The sequence below is a fragment of the Pelecanus crispus genome, chromosome 1 (assembly GCF_030463565.1).
Source record: "Pelecanus crispus isolate bPelCri1 chromosome 1, bPelCri1.pri, whole genome shotgun sequence".
Taxonomy (NCBI): Eukaryota; Metazoa; Chordata; class Aves; order Pelecaniformes; family Pelecanidae; genus Pelecanus; species Pelecanus crispus.
The window spans coordinates 194,141,900-194,162,757 of NC_134643.1; the positions used below are offsets into that span (position 1 = coordinate 194,141,900).

General features: G+C 40.5%; 1 protein-coding gene across 1 annotated transcript in view; it reads left to right on the forward strand.

Annotated features, from left to right (window-relative positions):
• The window catches only part of COG3 (component of oligomeric golgi complex 3), a 36,106-nt gene that overhangs the window by 3,982 nt on the left and 11,266 nt on the right, over positions 1-20,858 (forward strand). The window contains 13 exon segments of the mRNA XM_075716348.1: positions 4,249-4,414; positions 5,223-5,297; positions 5,419-5,511; positions 5,822-5,947; positions 7,708-7,788; positions 7,997-8,040; positions 8,248-8,374; positions 8,852-8,943; positions 11,300-11,439; positions 13,306-13,466; positions 15,896-16,001; positions 18,042-18,166; positions 19,943-20,032. Of these exon segments, the coding sequence (XP_075572463.1) occupies positions 4,249-4,414; positions 5,223-5,297; positions 5,419-5,511; positions 5,822-5,947; positions 7,708-7,788; positions 7,997-8,040; positions 8,248-8,374; positions 8,852-8,943; positions 11,300-11,439; positions 13,306-13,466; positions 15,896-16,001; positions 18,042-18,166; positions 19,943-20,032 (1,426 nt within the window).

Genomic DNA, 20,858 nt, shown 5'->3' on the forward strand with positions numbered 1-20,858 from the left:
CTCTTCCTCTCTTGCTCTGACATTTGAGGATGTGACATTTCTTAAAAGCAGAGGTTTAGGCATATACTAAGCCCACGATCAGATCATTAACAACCTAGAAAGAGTAGCACCCTTGCACTTTGTCAGTTGACATGTTCATAATAGTGCATAAGAGGGACTTCAGGGCACTGGGGCGACTGCTCGCAGGATCGGGAGCACAGGTTGTGTTTTCCTCTATCCCATCAGTGGCAGCAAGGAACACTGAAAGGAATGGGAAAACTCACCTGATTAACAGGTGGCTCAGAGGCTGGTGCCATCGCTGGAATTTTGGGTTCTTCGATCACAGGGAGGTCTACACGGCACCGGGCCTGCTGGCGGCTGATGGAGATCGGCTGTCTCCAAGGGGGAAAAGGATTCTCGCCCAAGAGTTGGCGGGACTCATTGAGAGGGCTTTAAACTAGGTTTGAAGGGGGAAGGGGATATAAACAGGCCCGCTAGTAAGGAGCCCAGGGGTGGCATGGCAACATTGGGGGCAAAATCGACAGCCCAGCTTAAGTGCATGTACAGCAATGCACGTAGCATGGGCAACAAACAGGAGGAGCTGGAGGCCCTTGTGCAGCAGGATGGCTATGACATAGTCGCCATCACGGAAACGTGGTGGTGGGACGACTCTCATGACTGGAGTGCTGCACTGGAGGGCTATAAGCTCTTCAGAAGGGATAGGCAGGGTAGGAGAGGCGGTGGGGTGGCTCTGTATGTTAGGGAGTGTTTCGACTGCATAGAGCTTGACAGTGGTGATGACAAGGTGGAATGCTTATGGGTAAGGATGAGGGGGAAAGCTGGAAAGGCGGATGTCCTGTTGGGAGTCTGCTATAGACCACCCAACCAGGAGGTAGAGGTAGATGAGGCATTCTATAAGCGGCTGGCAGAAGTGTCGCAGTCGCTAGCCCTTGTTCTCATGGGGGACTTCAACTTGCCAGACATCTGCTGGAAATACCACACAGCAGAGAGGCAGCAGTCTTGGAAGTTCCTAGAGCATGTGGGGGATAACTTTCTAATGCAGCTGGTAAGCGAGCCTACCAGGGGAGGTGCCCCGCTTGACCTGCTGTTTACCAACAGAGAAGGGCTTGTGGGAAATGTCGAGGTCGGAGGCCGTCTCGGGCTTAGCGACCACGACATGATAAAGTTCTCAATTTTGGGTGATGCTAAGCGGAGGGGCACCAAAACTATTACCATGGACTTCCGGAGGGCAGACTTTGCCCTCTTCAGGACCCTGGTTGGGAAAGTCCCTTGGGAGGCGGTCCTGAAGGGCAAAGGGGTCCAGGAAGGCTGGGCCCTCTTCAAGAAGGAAGTCTTAAGGGCGCAGGAGCGGGCTGTCCCCGTGTGTCGTAAGACCAACCGGAGGGGAAATCGACCGGCCTGGCTGAATAGGGAGCTTTTGCGGGGACTCAGGGAAAAAAGGAGAGTCTACCGCCTTTGGCAGAAGGGGCGGGCAGCTCAGGAGGAGTACAGGGATCTTGTTAGGTCCTGCAGGGAGGAAATTAGAAAGGCAAAAGCCCAGCTAGAACTCAATCTGGCCAGTGCGGTAAAAGACAATAAAAAATGCTTTTATAAGTACATCAGCAATAAAAGGAGAGCCAAGGAGGATCTCCATTCTTTGCTGGATGTGGGGGGGAACATTGTCACCGAGGACAAGGAAAAGGCTGAAGTACTTAACGCCTTCTTTGCCTCTGTGTTCAACAGCCAGACCGGTCATCCCCAGGGTACTCAGGCCCTTGAGCAAGAGGATAGGGATAGGGACCAGAATGGAGCCCTCATAGTCCAGGAGGAAGCAGTTAATGACCTGCTATGCCACCTGGACGCTCACAAGTCTATGGGGCCGGATGGGATCCACCCGAGAGTACTGAGGGAGCTGGCAGAGGAGCTTGCCAAGCCACTTTCCATCATCTATCAACAGTCCTGGTTAACAGGGGAGGTCCCTGATGACTGGAGGCTTGCCAACGTGACGCCCATCTACAAGAAGGGCCGGAAGGAGGACCCGGGGAACTACAGGCCTGTCAGCCTGACCTCGGTGCCGGGGAAGATTATGGAGAGGTTCATCTTGAGCGAACTCCACAGGCAAGTACAGGTCAACCAGGGGATCAGGCCCAGCCAGCATGGGTTCACAAAAGGCAGGTCCTGCTTGACCAACCTGATCTCCTTCTATGACCTGGTGACCCACCTGGTAGATGATGGAAGGGCTGTGGATGTCATCTACCTCGACTTTAGCAAAGCTTTTGACACCGTCTCGCATAATATCCTCCTCGAGAAGCTGGCAGCTCACGGCTTAGACAGGCATACTCTTCGCTGGGTAAAGAACTGGTTGGGTGGCCGAGCCCAGAGAGTAGTGATAAATGGTGTTAAGTCCAGTTGGCGGCCGGTCACGAGCGGTGTTCCCCAGGGCTCTGTTTTAGGGCCAGTCTTGTTCAATATCTTTATCAATGATCTGGATGAGGGGATCGAGTGCACCCTCAGTAAGTTTGCAGACGACACCAAATTGGGTGGGAGTGTCGATCTGCTCGAGGGTAGGATGGCCCTGCAGAGGGACCTGGACAGACTGGATCGATGGGCCGTGGCCAACTGTATGAGGTTCAACAAGGCCAAGTGCCGGGTCCTGCACTTCGGTCACAACAACCCCATGCAACGCTACAGGCTTGGGGAGGAGTGGCTGGAAAGCTGCCTGGCAGAAAAGGACCTGGGGGTGTTAGTAGATAGCCGGCTGAACATGAGCCAGCAGTGTGCCCAGGTGGCCAAGAAGGCCAACAGCATCCTGGCTTGTATCAGGAATGCTGTGGCCAGCAGGAGCAGGGAGGTGATTGTGCCCCTGTACTCGGCGCTGGTGAGGCCGCACCTGGAATACTGTGTCCAGTTTTGGGCCCCTCACTACAAGAAAGACATTGAGGTGCTGGAGCATGTCCAGAGGCGGGCAACGAAGCTGGTGAAGGGTCTGGAGCACAGGCCTTCTGAGGAGCGGCTGAGGGAACTGGGGTTGTTTAGCCTGGAAAAGAGGAGGCTGAGGGGAGACCTTGTCGCTCTCTACAACTACCTGAAAGGAGGTTGTAGTGAGGTGGGTGTTGGTCTCTTCTCCCAAGTAGCTAGCGATAGGACAAGAGGAAATGGGCTTAAGCTGCGCCAGGGGAGGTTTAGACTGGAAATTAGGAAAAATTTCTTTACGGAAAGGGTGGTCAGGCATTGGAACAGGCTGCCCAGAGAGGTGGTGGAGTCACCATCCCTGGAGGCGTTTAAAAAACGGGTAGATGTGGCACTTCGGGATATGGTTTAGTCTGGTCTACCCTTGATTAGTCTAGAGTGGGCTTGGTAGTGTAGGTTAATGGTTGGACTGGATGATCTTAAAGGTCTTTTCCAACCTAGATGATTCTATGATTCTATGATTCTATACAGGTACTTAAGTGTGCTATGGATGTAGAATGGGTTGTAGGACAGCCAATATGTAATTGTTTGCAGGAGGGCAGAGGAGCAGGAGGAAAATAAGTAAGTTCTTTACCTGTTGTACACTAAAGGGTTGCACATGACTACAGAGAATTGTGATTTTAATTCCTGCTTTTTGTGTGGTAGAGCTCAGAAGTTTTAGCTTACATGCAAGAGTAATTAATTTTAAATGATGTTATAGTCAAGCTGAATGCTTGACATGTATTTAGTGATCATTTAGAGTTTATATTTGCATTGAGCCTTAGACAAACTTGGTAACATGAGATACTGGATCTATTTCATGTAAGCCTCTTTTAGTCCTCACAGTAAATTTGGAATCCTCTGGATCATTTCAGCTACTTTAGGAGAGTAAAAGTAATTTCTAAATGGAAACTGAAAATTGTATAGAAGAAGAGACCCAAATTAACACCCCTGTTGGAAGCAAGGCAGGTAGAATTTGGCTGCTAGCAGTAGCCTGCGTTAGTCACTATGTTTGTGCTGTCCATTTAGACAGTGTTTGTGCACTCCAGCCTAGCTGTGGTGCGTGCTGCTGCTTTCTGGGTAGGCTTGCTATACAGTATGTTGGGGAAATGGAATTACTGCAGTGGCTATTCCAGACCCTATAGCTCTGTTATTTCTGCGGGTCATGAAACATCTGCTTATTGTGCGCTCTTGCTTGATGCAAGTGGTCTTTTATTCCTAGAGAGGGAAAGGTAGCGGCAGTGCCCCTGCAGGCAGCTGGATTTGCAAATACAGAAGGTGAAATTTTACTTCTGTTACCTGTCAATTCTCTTTTTCTAGACAGATGAGGGATTACTTGTCTGGGTTTCAGGAGCAATGTGATGCTATCTTGAATGATGTGAATAGTGCGCTTCAGCACCTGGAGTCACTGCAAAAGCAGTATCTGTTTGTGTCCACGAAGACAGGAACACTGCATGAGGCCTGTGAACAGCTTTTGAAAGAGCAGGTAATCTTTGGTGGGAGGATTACTGGAAACTTCTAAGATACCATAAACGAAAGTTTCTTTTTCTCAGGCTGGCAAAAACTTGTGAGCTGTGGTGACAGTCCCTCCATTTGCTTTGGACCTTGTTTTTGGTGTGTTTCACCTGTAACTAGGGTGTCAGGCTCTGTGCAGTAAAATGTTCAGTATGAGTTCATATACACTTCAATCAAGAAGGGTATCTAGCTGAGGGGTGCTTTTGTAACTGATGCCTTGCAAGTGCAAACTTTATTGAGATTAACAAGTTGTATCACTTAGAGAAGGATTTTGAGCTGGTTATTGCAAGAAGAAAGATTTTTTTAAAGTTACGGACTTATTTCCCAGATACTTTCTTTCTCCTCGTCAACTGCTCCAACAGCGATATAATGAACATGTCTTTTTAGCATGACTGGATAAGGGAGAACTTTTAAAGGCTCCAATCCTGAAATACAGGATTTCTACAGTTCTCTGTAATACTGATGACAGCATTGCTATTTGTATGCAGTAGTATCTGTGGAACGCTGACAAACCTGTAGAATATATGTTTTTAAACACTGTTGAGAGTATCGTGTCTTTCTCTGGTAAGAGAGAGCAAGAGAGCGCTGCTGTACTCTGCATCTTTTGTTGTACTTATTTAGTTGCAAGTTACCTAGAGCTAGTTAACACTGGTGTGTGCTGAGAGCTGAAAGGGAGGCTGAATAATTTTTTATATATATATTTTTAATATATATAACAATATATAATTTAAGCTATTTGCTATGTCACTGATTTTCTTTTATTTATTGTTTTTTAATAGTCGGAACTTGTTGACCTGGCTGAAAACATCCAGCAGAAACTTTCTTATTTTAATGAGCTGGAAAACATCAACACAGTAAGTATTATTTCACTGTTAATGGTCTTAGAAAATGAAAGCGTACCGATCTTTTGAACTTTGTTGCCAACACTAAGTTACTTGGGTTCCTCACAATGATGCTTTGTCTTGTTTTCCAAAGAAATTGAATTCCCCTACGCTGTCTGTGAACAGTGAAGGATTCATTCCCATGCTGGCTAAGCTTGATGATTGTATTGCATATATTTCATCGCATGTAAGTAATTCTGTATTGGTTTTAGTTAAATCTTAATAGTTTCATACTATTGATACTATTTTTGTAGTGGGTTTTTTTTCCCCTATACGGTGTTCTCTCTGCCAAATACAGTAAGAAAGCAAAGATGATGGTTTATAAACTTAAGAAATTTTTACTGAATATACTTACTATTCTGCTTAATTTTTATAGAATACTGCTTTTACTTTGTACAAACTAGCATTTTTAACTAGTGAAAAGAGTATTTTAAGTTTAGATAAATTTTCAACTCTCTTATTGTTCCTATTTAAAATGGATTTTTTATTTCTTTCAGCCCAATTTTAAAGACTATCCTGTATATTTGATTAAGTTTAAACAATGCCTTTCTAAAGCTATGCACCTTATCAAGACATACACTGTGAATACACTACAGAACCTCACAAGCCAGTTAATGAAAAGGGTAAGGTGAATCAGTAAGTGGTAACTCGAGCTGTACCGAAATGTCTGTTGTAACACTATACAGTTTTCTTCTCTTTTTATTTTTTTTGAGGGTGGGAGGTGTCAGCAGTTTTGTGTGAAAATAGGTCAGTCCTATACTACAGTGTTTGTGTAGACTGGCCAAGTTTCAGCCAAATCTGACAGAGACCTAGTCATCCAAAAGACTTAAAAATAGTAATAATTAAAAAATCCTGGAAATCAAAGAAGGTGAAGTAGCTGAATTGAGGTAGGTGAACTGTAACCTCAGTGAAGCCTGGGGATGGATAAACGGTTGTGTTAGAGAGGCAGCAACCAGCTGGCCAGACAGCACGCTTTCCTGAACCAGTGCACTGTAGCTCTGAATCAGCTGCAGTGCATGCTGCTATCTGTGTTGCCAAATGGGGAGGGTGCACAAGAGAAATACGGGTATTGTGGGGGTCTGTTTTGGAGATGGATCATCAGAGACAAGGAGGTTGCAGGGAATACTTCAAGAAAGTATACAGGAGCTGGGTGTTGTAAGATGAAAACTGTTAAAAGCACAACAACTCTTGATTTCATGACATGACTGTCATTATTATTTTCCAGTAAGTATTTTTGGGTGCTCTTCGTCATCTAAATATTTCTTTTTGGTAAGTCTGCAGTGCTTTGCATAGCTGCAGAGAACAAATGTGACAGGTTCCTACTAGTTTTGGCAGTATCTTTTGGTTAGTTCTAAAATGTTGACAGCAATGTTTGAGAGTCACAGGGAAGAGTTAGGTGCTTTACTCCCACTTGCTCCAGTAGGATTTAGGCATAAAGTTGAGTAGGGATTTTTTTTGGCCTCTTTAAAATGTTAATAGTCTCGTGCTGCATTATTTTGGCAGAGGAGAAAGGAGAGGGGAATCTAATGTCTGTTTCTGCTAGAAGTGCAGTACTGGACCAGTGGTCTTTAGTTGCGATCAAGTGTTGAGATTTCCTGTTGCAACACAACAAGAGGTCTTGTCAGGTCCGGAAGGGGACTGATGAGATGTAGATGTTCTTTGTTACTCCTCACATGTGAGTGTTTGGGGATTTTGATCTGTGTTTGTAGAAGGATGATCAGGTTGCCCACAGGGATGAAAGTACGAGATGGGGAAGTGGAATAGTTTTCCTGTCCCTACCATGTTTCAAGGGAAAGCCATCTGCTTCTCTCTCTGTCATCAGTGGGGATAAGGGGAAGAAAGCCTGGTGGCTAAATTGTGTCTTCGCTCTGCTTCGTTAGCATTACAATTTGTCTAAGTTCAAGCTGTCTGCCCAGCTAAGCTGGGGAGCCACAGGGGGAACTGCTTCAAAGCTTGATGTTCCAGTGGAGGCTTGAATGCAAGCCGAAACTTAGCTTCTCCACCCTGGGACTGGCAGGTAAAAGGGAAATTTTGTTCCATTTGAGTACTACAGATTAAGGAGCAACAGTCGGTACTACTGTGGCAGGTCCAGAGAAAATTTTTCTCTCTAATGGAGAATGCTGTAATTACTGAAAATGTTACTTTTGCTGTAGAGGCTGTTGGTTGAAAGTTTTGTTACGGGTTTTTTATCTGAGTTCTGAAACAAGCTTGGCTTTCTAGATGGCAAGCGGCAAAGAGCTGTTCCCCTGGCAGTATAAATGTAAAGAACCAATACCCTGGTTTAGAGCCTGATTATCTCAGCCACTAAATACTAGAAGCTGAATATAGTACTTTCCTTTTTTACCAATTTCCTTTTTAACCAATTACTCATCTCTTCTTTCAGGATCCTTCAGCTGTGCCAAATTCTGACAATGCCTTCACTCTGTTTTATGTAAAATTCAGAGCAGCTGCTCCCAAAGTCAGAGTAAGTAGGCTGGTAACTAACTGTTAAAAAGGAAGCTATGAAAATGGGGGTTGAATTTATTAGTAGTGTGAATGCAAAGATTGCATATTGTGCAAGTGTGAATATTCAAAGATTGCATATTGTGTCCATGGAAAAAATACTGCAAATTATTTTCCAATTATTAGAAAAAATCATTTACTGATAATACTTTTTTCTTTTTATTGAGTAGACTCTTATTGAACAAGTAGAGCAAAGATCTGAAAAAATGCCAGAGTGAGTATGTCTACATAATTTATTTTCAACCATTTTAAGTTTTGAAAATCTTTACTTTTGTTTAAGTACTGTTTAACACATTATTCGTTTAAAAGAAAGTTTTAAAAGTTGAAATTATGTAGACCTAAAAGAGGGTAGTAGAATGAATTTTATGTTTACCAGAAGGTGAGCTTCAGGATGCAGTTACTGTTTTAATTTCTTGGCTAGGTATCAACAAGTTCTCAATGAAATCCATCAATGTTACCTCGACCAGAGGGAGCTTTTGCTTGGTCCAAGTATTGCTAGCACTGTTACAGAATTAACCAGTCAGAACAACAGAGATCATTGTGCTCTGGTAGGTAAAGTAGTCATGTGTTGCGGGGTTTTTGTTATGTTTTAATCCCCCCCCCAGGTAAAATGTACTTATTTAATTCAGTCATTTACATGCAGAATTGTCACTTTTGTTTGTAGTTTTGAATCATAGAATTTTACTAATATTTTCAAGTAATGCATGTTTTGCGGAAGATTATTCTGTAAAAACTCTGCTGTTACAAACCTCGCAAAGGGGTATTTGCAAAAGCATGAAATGTGGTTACTTAATTTCATCAGAAACAAAAAGGGACAGAAGTTGCACAATGAGCTTTTATTTGGCTCGTAACATCTTTTCAGTCCTTAGTTTTATAGTTGATCTCAATAATTTTGAATTTCACAAAGCTTCAATTTAATCATAGTAATAATAATACAATATATAATAATACCTGTAATACCTCCTGTGGTTCTGATGCAAGGAAAATAGTTTAATAATCAAGTATTTGTATTTCTGTGAATACAGGTTAGAAGTGGTTGTGCCTTTATGGTCCATGTATGCCAGGATGAACACCAGCTTTATAATGAGTTCTTCACAAAACCGACACCAAAACTGGAGTAGGTGGTACATGCTGGTTTTGTTTTACTGCGTGTTGTATTTACTGTGCTGTGATATAGCATACAATGTTATATGGCAAATAGGGTTGTATTGAAGTGGTTTGGTAAGAACCAGCAAGAAAAAAAACCTTTATCACTTTGTTTACTTTTTATTTCAAGTGAAGCTGATAGTTTACATTCTCCATAAATAATCTGAGTAATGTAAATGCTCTGTAGATGGTCTGAAAGAGATAAAGACACACAGTTGCTTTGGAAATAGCTGTAGAATTTGAGTGCTACAGCCCTCAGCTATTCTTGTACTGCCTCTATGCCAACGGTTTGCACAGTCAATTGCAGAAGTGCTTTTCATTTACGTCAGTGTAAAATTAAGTTGATGAACTCGAGCCACTTTTCATCAAGGATTTGAAGTTTGTGAGCTGCCCTTACTGTCAAGGAATATTTGCATGTGCCTGTATGTGGGCTGAACTGGAAGGCAGGGTAGTGGACACCTGGCAAGGACAGTATCTGTATCTGCTCTGCCTAGATCTAGGAGAGGGACAGGTTGTTGTCTTCATGTGGTAATTGCCTTATAAAAGTATTGTAAGTTTTTTATAACAGACCTGTAATATTAGAGCAATTGAGTAGATTATGCCCCTTCTCCAATTTGCTGGTATGTTTTAATAATATTTAATTCTGAAATTCGGGCAGGTCATGTTCCTTTGCTATGAAGTTCATAAATAAAGTATATTCCTATTAATATAATTGAGACACTGATTTTGAGTGTTGTATTATCTTAAAATCAAGTAGAGCTTGAATAGAGTAAGTGTAACATGGACAAAATACCCTCCCTGTCCTCTAAAGCTAAAGGAAAACCATTAATGCATAAAGCCTCACTAGAAATAAGCCATAGTGCCTGAGTAGCAGCAGTCTTTCTCTGTTTTGAGAAATTGAGGTCTTTTGTGGGACATGCTCAGGATTTGAGGTGACCTAACTAAATTGCATTAAGAACCAGTTTAGCTATCTCGGTCCAAGTCCTGAATTAAACATCCCTAATTGAAATCAGTGTAAAATGTTCAGACAGAAATTTCATCACTCTTGCTCTTCACACCAAGAATGAGAACAGACTTCTGATTATTTTTGAATCTTGGTGGAAAGTAGTTACCTCCTTTTGTACGAACTTGCTTCCCTTTTTTGCCTACATCCAAATAAAATATTTTGAGGAAAATGTTCCAAATAGTAACTACTTTATTAGGTTTTTCTTAGCTGCATAATAAATAGCCTCATTTTTTTCTGAAGTGCTGAGGCACTCTGAAGACATAATAGCTAGTTGTCTATGTACAGATAAAAGAGTTTACCAAAAATCTAGCCAAGAGTAGAGATCTGAGGTTGAGTGTGGTATTTAATAAGGTTGTTGAAACTTTTTCCTTTGTTTCTGCTTTTAACAGGGAGAGTTTTATCAAGTTGCTTGTAAAGCTATAGAATGTAACACAAGAGACACATTCAAAATATTTCTTCTGTGAGCACTTTTTGTCCACACTCTGAAAGGAACTGAAGCGTCCTTGTCCTATTGTCAGACATTCTTCTTGAATTAGAAAAAAAATTATATAGTACAATAAACTCAACTGTACCACACTGTAAATACTTAAATATTCTTAGTGTTCGTATTTCCAAGTCTAACTGGGAAATTACTTGAATTTTCAGCTGCTGGCTGCATTATTAGCTAATCTGTGATTACTGAAGGGAGCATTGAGAATGGCAAAAGTGTCTAGAATGAGTGCTACTGTTGTCTTAACCCAGATATGCATCACTTTGAACAGAAAAGAAAAAAAAAAATCAAAGAGGGATTTCTGGTGTTTCGTATTGTTTTGATATCGTAACTTCAGTTAGATTGGAAAGTGCGCCCTGCAGTGTTGGAAGTTGTTACAGAAAAGGTTACCAAGCTTCTCCTGTGTCCCTCTTTGTGTGCTCCTGGTTCTAATAAACTAGAGTACTTGGAATCAGGTGAGCCTTTTCTCAAGGGGAAGTCGGGGGTATGATTCTGGGCTCAGCCGGAGCATTTCTTTACACAGAAGCCAGGTAAACCAGTTTGCAGTGTCTTCCCTTTGTGACAGGTTGAGTTGTTGGTTGTGGGTTTTTTGTTTTTTTTTTTTATTATTTTAAAATGAATTCAAACCTGTACCACCATTTTAAGCAGTTGGTATCCTACATCTCTTAGAAGACTTTGTAGGAAATCAGGGATTCATATTTTAAACAGTCCTTTCTCACCCTCCTTTTAAAAATCTTTGCCATAAAATAATCTGTGTTTGTGATAAAATTTTATTTTGGTATTGCAGGATCCTGAAAGTGTTTTTGCTTTGTTTTATTTTTTTCTTCATAGTGAACTCTTGGAGAAGTTGTGTCTTTCATTGTATGATGTCCTGAGGCCAATGATCATCCATGTCATTCACTTAGAGACACTTTCTGAACTCTGTGGGATTCTCAAAAATGAGATGCTTGAAGATCACGTACAGAACAATGGTAACTCATAGATGGAACCTGATTGTTTTTAACTGTCTTCTTAACTGATAAAATTATTAAATTGCATAGGCAAAAAAAATCCCTAGATTTTTTTTCTTTCTAATGGGCCTTAAACATGTCAAGATGAGGTAAAGTTATTTTAAATTATGGTTTTTTCATTTATAATAGAACTCTCTGTATTTATGGGTCTGTGTATAACTTCATTTAAATTATAGTTGATCTATATATATATCTGTATACTATACTGATATTATAGAGTCTTATTTTCTCTAGATTGTAGAAGTGCAAGCAAGCATCCACCCAGCACGTATACGTGCACCAGGACTGATTTAAGTGAACTTCTCAAAGGAATGAGTTGCTTCGCTTGTCCCAGCTAATGCATCATCCATGTAGAGCTTTCTGCATACATGATGATAAAACAAAGGAATTCAAACCTGATTTTTTCATTCTCCTTGATGTAGTGTTTCCCGGACTAGAAATTATACTTCAGCAGAGGAGTTATGTAGCTGGTAGAGATTTTGGAGTTTTGGAAGTATTCAGAGCTCATAGTCTCACAGAAGTGAGCTGACCATCAGAAAAAATAATCTGGTATCTCATTTCCTTAGTATGACCAATGCGTAATGGAATCATTTCACAGTCTTAATCTTGCACCAAGCGATAAACAGAAATCGTACTTGGTAGCTGGTATGTAACACAGCGTAGCTCTTTGTCTCTGAAGCTGTGCCAAAATCATGAAGAATTGCTCATTTTCCTAGAAGTAGAATTGTAATGCTGTTGAGAATGAGGAAAAAATTGGTGACATAATCTTTCGGTTAATCTTAAGAAGTGACTTTCTGCTACTTAAGAACTACTGTATCAGCCTGAGTTTAAGTTGGACATGAGCTGCTTTGGATCATCTGTGCTGGTAGGTCTGTAGATGAGTTAACTTGTCAACTCCTGACAGTCACACTGCAGCCATCAGCTGTGACAGAACCCAAGCACGTTGGTTTGATGATGTTGTGGTTTAACCCAGTAGGCAGCTAAACACCACATAGCTGTTCGCTCACTTCCCCCCCTCAGTGGGATGGGGGAGAGAATTGGGGGGGGGGGGGGGGGAGTAAAATTCGTGGGTTGAGATAAAGACAGTTTAATAGGACAGAAAAGGAAGGGAAAATAATAATAAGAAGAATGTACAAAACAGGTGATGCACAATGCAGTTGCTCACCACCCGCAGACTGAGGCCCAGCCAGTCCCTGAGCAGCGATTGCTGCCCTCTGGCCAACTCCCCCCAGTTTATATACTGAGCATGACATCATATGGTATGGAATAGCCCTTTGGCCAGTTTGGGTCAGCTGTCCTGGCTGTGCCCCCTCCCAGCTTCTTGTGCACCTGGCAGAGCATGGGAAGCTGAAAAGTCCTTGACTAGCATAAGCAGTACTTGGCAACAACTAAACCATCAGTGTGTTATCAGCATTCTTCTCCTACTAAATCCAAAACACAGCACTGTACCAGCTACTAGGAAGAAAATTAACTCTATCCCAACCGAAACCAGGACAGATGTCCAGGCAGAAATACCACTCTATGTACCCAGGTCTCAAATAATTAGAATGCTTAATTCTGACATGGCGTCTGATGTTATCAGTGTGAGATCGCATTTGCACAATGCAATGAAAATTTGGGGAGCTGAAGCAACTGCAATACAGAGTTCAGTAACTCCTTGTTTGTCACAAATTTGTCTGGATGCCGCTGTTCCAAAAATAGTCTGACCTCATCTGAAGCAAGCCGATTTTGTGACGGTTCTATATGCAGTGCTTCAAACTTTTGTGTCTATAAGCTGGTTTTGTAATTAAATTAACAAATTTGTGCCTTTTTTTTAACTTTTGTCAGCTGAACAACTGGGTGCATTTGCAGCTGGTGTCAAGCAGATGTTAGAAGATGTACAAGAGCGTCTTGTCTACAGGACGCATATTTACATTCAGACTGATATCACAGGCTACAAGCCTGCTCCGGGTGATCTTGCATATCCTGACAAGTTGGAAATGATGGAGGTATAGCATCAGCTTTTTTATTGTCCTTGATTAGTGTTCTTTTTATATGCAATATATACAATTGTGCAGTACAGTGCTTTGCAGATGGGGTTTTCCGGTTCTTAGGTGTATTTAGTATTACCGACACTATCAAATTGGCACCTGCTGATTAAATTATGACCCTAAACTAGATGTCAGAGAACACTTTATGTCAAACTCAGTAAAACTGGCAGTAGTTCTCACAGTTAAGAGTTTTATCTAGACTTGAAGCTTCTAAATTTTCTCTCATAACAGTACATTTTTATTTACTTTCATAAGTAGTAGGTATTACCCAGTGTATTTTCTAGTTGAGCTGGAGTTGAAGAGAAGCTTTAGACAGGCACAGTTAGCTGCAAGTTTGTATTCAGAATTACTGGTCTACTAGTGTTTGGTACACATGTGTGTACGCTATGCTGAGGCAGCGTGAGGGGAAACCTGCTTGTACCTTTAGCTAATTTAGCATGTCAACAGTGGTTTCCAGTAGCCTTTGTCAAGTTCTTATCACTATTAGCCATTTTTGTAGTCATTCCAAGCTGTTTGCATCAATGTTCCTGTTGAAAGGGATCAAACTAATTCTACTTACTTTAAAAGGTTAATACTATATTGATGAAAGATTTCAGAATGAAACTACTCACAGAAATAAAAAAGTGGCCGATGAAAGACTTTAAATTAGCTTTTGACTAGAGCAAACTGCATTTGATATGCAACTGAAAGGTAGCATTGCATGGAAGGGATTAAGCCCCGCCCCCCTCCCCCCCCCCCCCAAAAAAAAAAAAAAAACCCAACCCAAACAAACTGTTGCCATTCACTTTATAAGGAGAGGCCCAAGCTGTCAAAGGACTGAGTTGACTAAGAACAGCAATTCTGACATGGACTGGCAAGATCCAGATTTTATTGCTCTATTCTGCTTTCCATCTATCTACTAGAATAGCTGGTGGTGCTTAGGAAGTTGTAGGACTTATTTGCAGCTGACCAGTTGCTAAAGAAGCTGTTGTTTGACTTCAGAATCAGAGCATTACTTATATAAAATGCAGATTTTTTTTTTTTTTTTTCCCTGCTGTGGGCTGGAAGAAATTAACATTGTATAACTGTACCTTACTGCGTTCAATTCTCACCTGTAAACAGACAATCACTGTGAGAAACTTCTTAGTACTGAACTCACGTTGCTATAATCTTGTCTTTATACATGTCTAAAGCTTTTATTATGTTACAGTTTATGCTTTGGTGATTATAAGGGACATTCATACATTTTTAGGAAAGCATTTACAAATCCTGAAGCTAGTGAGTTTGTAGAATACTTGCCCTTTATAATGGAAGTTTAAGGACTGAGAAGCTTTTGAAGAAAAAGCAAAAATAGTATATGAGAAGCCCACCACACAAAATGTAGCTAAATGGGATCCCTCCATTCAGAACAACTAGTGATCAGAAGTTTTACTGGTATAACTGTTAGGAGTGCAGGTTTGTTTGTTTGGGTGTTTTTTGCTAAAATTGTGTGAATAGAACTGGATAAAAAAATGATTGTGAGAACTTTTTAATGTTAGCTATAATTTCTGTAGACAAGCAATGCAGATACTTAGTCTACACAAAGCCTTATTTTCAAACTCGGGTCCTATGGCCATTCAGTTAGGAAGAAGAAAGTGAGTTTTACAGTTCATTCTGAATCGAGAAATTGCGCTGTTCTTCGTATGTCCTCGTAAGACTCCAGTTTTTGCCTGATTTGAGATTAATTTTGCTACTTGATTGCTTTTAAACCTCAAAACCTTGCTATTTAGAGAGACCTTCTGTCTGAGTAAATGAATTATTAAAATGTTAAAAGCACAGCACAGAAATATTTCTTGTGCTGTTCTGCTCAAATATTAATGCAGTTCTTTGTCCATTCTTGCTGCCTGTCATTGCTTTGAAGCAGACCAAGTAGTGAAAAAGGTTGACGTGTGGAAGTGTTGAGTAATGTTAGGGGAAAGCTTCTTGTTGAACTCCTGCAGGGAATAAACTAGAGAGTACTTTGGGGCCATCTGCACATATCATTTATAGGAATAAAACCATCACAGAAATTATCTGTATGAAATTCAAGTGAGTGTTGAATTGAGTTCCCCTGTTTTGAACTTCTCTTTCTAGGTGGTCTCAGTGGTTATTTTCTAGAGATCAGTAAAAACAGGCAAAATGGAAAGAACGCTGCTTTACACAGATCTGTGTAATACTTAGAATCTTAAATTGATATTGAAATGTTCCTGCTACTGTTTTGAAAACATCTGTTTTTTTCTTCTAATGTCTTTGAAACACTGGGGAGCTGAGTGTAGCTGACTCCTTTTGCAATTTAGTATGCTTTTTTCTATTGTAATCAAAGCAGTGTAATGCTGCTTAAATTAAGGAGGGAAGAAAATTAAAATTTTGTGGTATATCTTCCTCTGCAGCAAATTGCACAGAGTTTAAAAGAGGAACAGAAGAAGCTACCATCTGAAGCTTCGTTTTCAGATGTCCGGCTAGAAGATCCCGAGTCCTGCAGCTTAGTTAAATCTGGTATGAAATATATCTCATGTTGTCAAACTAATGCATAAAACTCATGGAGAGTGAGCATTAACTTGAACCATCAGTGAGAAACATGCATGTATGGTAACGGTTTATTTTCCTAGAGAAATTTGTAAACGATTTTGAGAGGTGAACTTCGTCTTGGGGTTCTTAATAACTTTTTTTTTGTTTGGGAATGAGAAACAACTTAATCTTGTTCTTTTGGTGGCATTTCTTTGTGGTTCCAGTGCCATCCATTCTGTGAAGCAACTACTTTTGTAGCTGACAGCATGTATTGTACTTTGTATAAAACAGATTCTGTATTCTCTACTGCAAAGTAGCCCTACCATCAAGATGTATACTTAAGGATGCTTCTGTTTGTTAACTGTGCTAAGATAAGAAGGGTGGTTTGGCTTTTCAGGCGTGTCTCTTAAATGAATGCTTTGAGCATCTAGGAGTGTCTTTGTGTGTGCCTTTACCTGGGAAGGCAACTTCTTCCTTTGAATGTGTTTCCACTTACTGAAACCAGTTAGTAATTTTAGCCGTTTACAATAATTCAGAATATAGCCCTTGACTTTTTAACTATATGAACCATGTGCTTGTAAATTACAGTGAACTGGAAGCAAATTCCGTGAAACGTGGCTCTTTTGATGCCAGTTATTTGAGTGTTAGAACCCTTTAAATTTTTGTCTAAGATCCATAAAGAATTTCTCCCTTTATTTTGTCATTGTTCACAATGGTACAGTGTTATTTTTCCCCAGCAGCACCTTTCCTGGCTCTTTGTCAGTTGTTTCTCATATTCCTTTTGATTACCTGGTAATATTTTGCTTTTGGCTTGCAAAGCCTGCAAAGGTCTTTCTGGCTATTTCTAGCTGGACTCCACAAATCCCATTGAGAGGGGAATTAATCTTTCTTCAAGCCAGGTGTGTCGCATTCACAAGTCCTGTAAATCCCACCTGCATTCAGGAGATGGAAGGAACCTGTACGGTGTAATTTGAAGATAAGTGTCTGAGATAATTGGGATTATTAGCCCTTCAAAGGTGCCTTTCTCCCATTTCAGTGCCTTCAGGAGTAGCTGAACTGACTCATAAATAGCCTAGGAACCTCAAACTGACAGCTACGGTCTTACAGGCCTTCTAATTACTGTAACGATAAATTTATAGTTGCAAAAGGTAGAAAGATATTGCTGAATTATTTTAGACAATTCCTGCACTGATTACATAAACACTTCACAAGTGCTTATTCCATCATTAGGTAAAACTTTACAATTGTACTTTTTTGAATGGTTGCGAATTAGAATCAGAGTTCTGATGCTATTGACTCAGCTGTTTCCCAGGGTTTAGGGGCAAAATGAAAACAATACAGGGCTTCTGTCTGTCAGGTGTTGTGAAAATCCATTTTGAGCATACAGAATTATTACAAAGATTACCCAGGAGGAGTACTTTTTTATGATTACAACCCCCTCATGACAAAATTGGTTTTGCCATTATTTTTGCATGGCAAATCATGTTATTAACATGATGTTAAAACCCTACAATTTCTGCAACTTTTTGATCCATGTAGGATTATCCCCAGCAGAAAGGAAAGCATGAAGAGGTAAAATTGATGGAATGTTTTTTTTTCCCCCTCTTTTTTTTGTTCCTGAGCATGTCCTGTAGTTCCATGATCACTAACCATTTTTTTCCTGTTCTTTCTCCTACCTTTTTTTTCCCCCCCAGTAATTATTTGAGCATTTCAGCTGTTGAGCTAAGAAGTGGTGTCATTGGAGACATGCCTGTAAAACTGACTCATTAAAAAAGGTCAAGCTGGTCCATCCCTGAAAGTGAATTCATGTCTTTCACAGCCATGTGCTTTATACACATCAGAAATCCAGTACTGAGCTGCTCAGAAGGAAAAAAAAAAAAAAAAAACCCAAACCCTAACCTGTTTGGGTGCAATAAAATACGTCTTATTACTGTGGAGTCAGTATAAAATGCAGTTGATATTGCAGTCTCCTTCAGTTGAAAGGACAGATGGGCAAGTTTTTCAGGTGTGTATTTTACTTTTAAACAGGTTCAGCAGAATCACTTAATCCCAGGCACCAGACGACGATTTCACCAGCAGATCTGCATGGAATGTGGTATCCTACTGTCAGAAGGACTCTAGTGTGTCTCTCCAAACTGTACAGATGTATAGACGTATGCAAAAATTTCTTTATCTAATTTTCTAAGTGAAGTTATGAAGTGTGTAGCACCATGTCTCAATAACTTAATGTAAATTAGGAATGGACAATTACTGGCCTCTGTTATCTCTTAGTCTTTTTGCTGCTATCTTTATGTAAGACAAATGAACTGACAAATTTAGGTCATCATTCCAAAGACAGTTTTGTATGTGTGGAATAAGAAAAAAGGCACTGGTTTGCACATCTGTTGCTTTTGCTATTACAGAAACATTTCACTGTCTGATGCTCAAGGTACATGGCACCAAAGTTGAGTGAGTAGGACAAGAAAGAATAGAAAGTTCTGGGTCGATTATAGAGAACAGTCTTACTGCTGAAATTACTGGTCGAATGTGTTTCTTGCTGTGTGCTTTGCAGGACATCAGACGAGGTGATGTTTCTGGTCTTCAAAATGATGACTCTACTACTTCTACATTTTGGAAATGCTCTCCAAAATTTTTTCTGCCATATCTTTTCACCTTCCAAAATGTAGGAGACATTTCCAAAGTTTAAGACAGTAGGAATCTTCATGTCTAACAGAAACAAGAGCAGTGTTTACTTCACAATGATTTTGAGACTTGCCCTTTAGAATCCTGTTTATGTCTGTCACCTAATAGCATAAAAGGCTAGTAAGTCTCTGAGAAACATAATGCAAGTGTTTTTGCTTTTTCTGTACGTGTTGTATCTTTATTAGATACATTTAATGCGTTTCAAAATATCTTTGATAGGTGTTACATGAAACTGCTACCAAGATGCCATTTGCTTAAAAAGAAGCTGGAAAGTATTAATACTTTATTGCTTAATATATCAATCTCATTAAAGATAAATGAGCATTTGCCCCTGTTTTCAGCTAGACCTTTGGAGATGAGGTCTTCTTTGCGTTGTTTGCAAGGCTCATTTGTAGTGTGTCTGCACAGCGATTTGTTTATTTTTTTCACTGAGATATTCCAGCAGAACTGGTATGCCTTGCCTGCACCCTGTAGATGGAAGACATGAATGAAGTGGCACTGGCAAGTCTTGGCAGTCAGGGCTGTCGTGTGCTACGCTGGCGTGCTGGTGGAGGCGAGCTGTGTTCCTACGGCTAGCTCAGCCGTATGATCTAGTTGCTGCAGCTTAATGAGTTACTCTGTGTCACCTGGGCCACGGCAGCTGTCATGTTTGTTTACTAACCTGGCACCAACGTGAGGTAATTTGAGTTTGCTTGAGGTTAAGCTCACTCGAATGATCTCATGTCTGTTGCAAGTATAAATTGCAGACACAGGTAGTTACCCTGATGCATGAAGTGTCTAGTCAGGTTACCCAGTAAGCATCGTTCGTGCCGTTAGCTGTGAATGCATTAAGGGGTCACTGACCATGTCACCACCCGGGTGCAAATTCAGAGCTGGAGGGTGAACAGGGCATAGAATCATAGAATCATTTAGGTTGGAAAAGACCTTTAAGATCATCCAGTCCAACCATTAATCTAACACTATCAAGTCCACCAGTAATCCAATTAAGGGTGCAGTAGTAATTTCATGTTTCCTGGCTTGGTGGCTGCTTGAGTGTATACCTGTATCCAGTCTAAGTGCGTGCTGTAGCAAGCTTTTATATATGACTGCTCCATCCTGTCTTACTGCATTTAGAAGACTTGTTTGTAGCTAACTAATCTAGAGTTTTATGTGCTGGTAAGCACATCCTTCACAACCTGCAACTTTTAAATTCTGCTTAAGCTTTGCCAACACCTTTTTTTTTTTGTCTGATTTCTTCTTCCCTGCAGAGGGCAGTGTTTCAGGGATTATCGCAGGAGGCCTTATCTGCCTGCATTCACTCGCTGCTGGGAGCTGCCGATTCTATCAGCAAAAACAAGGTCAGAATCTGTGCTTTGGGTATGATTTCGTTTCCCCCGTGTAGATCTAAAGCCCTGAAGCAGTTGTTCAGAATTCTGTTGAAATCTGGCGATGGATTTGCCAGCTTTTAGTTACAGTTAATGTATTGTAAAGCAAAGACAATGATTCACATGCTAGCCTATCTGAAAAGGTAGAATGGAAATCAGCAATCGTGTTTACAGGCTGCTCTAACTCATGTGATCTCAATCAGTGATACCTGAAGAAAAATTTTTGCTAGAAATCTCTGCTCTCCATATTTGGTTTCACTGCCTGTGACTCTATTTTCTCTTTTTCTCTGCCTCCATTGTTTGAATTTTCAAAAATCTTTCTAAGCATTAAATTCACTGGGAAGATTTGTTAAATATTCTCCTCTCAGAACTGTCTATTATCAAAAGGTTTGGTGTGATGTGTTGCTCAGAATTCAATGCGGTTTCATCAAGTCATTTTAACTTTGTTACTTTAAGTAGTTGGAGTAAACCTTCTTTTTTCCTGTCACGGTTCCTTTAATACAAATACTGTAGTAATTTTGCTAATTTCTGACAGTCAAGAAGTGAATTTTAAAAAAAAAAGGGGGGGGGACAGTTTTAGGAAGCTAAAATTTTTGCATTTGTATAAGCAGTAAATATTCAGTAATGAAAAAAATTTTAGTTGCTATTAGAAATGATGAGCTGTTTTGAAGTATTTCTTCTGAGTGTCCTTTGAAAAAAATCTGTTAAATGTAATATCTTTTTAAAGAAATTCAAACCCTGTTTCCTTCTATCTTGAGCAAGTAACTATTTCATACGTAATTGATTCAGAGTTCTCCGG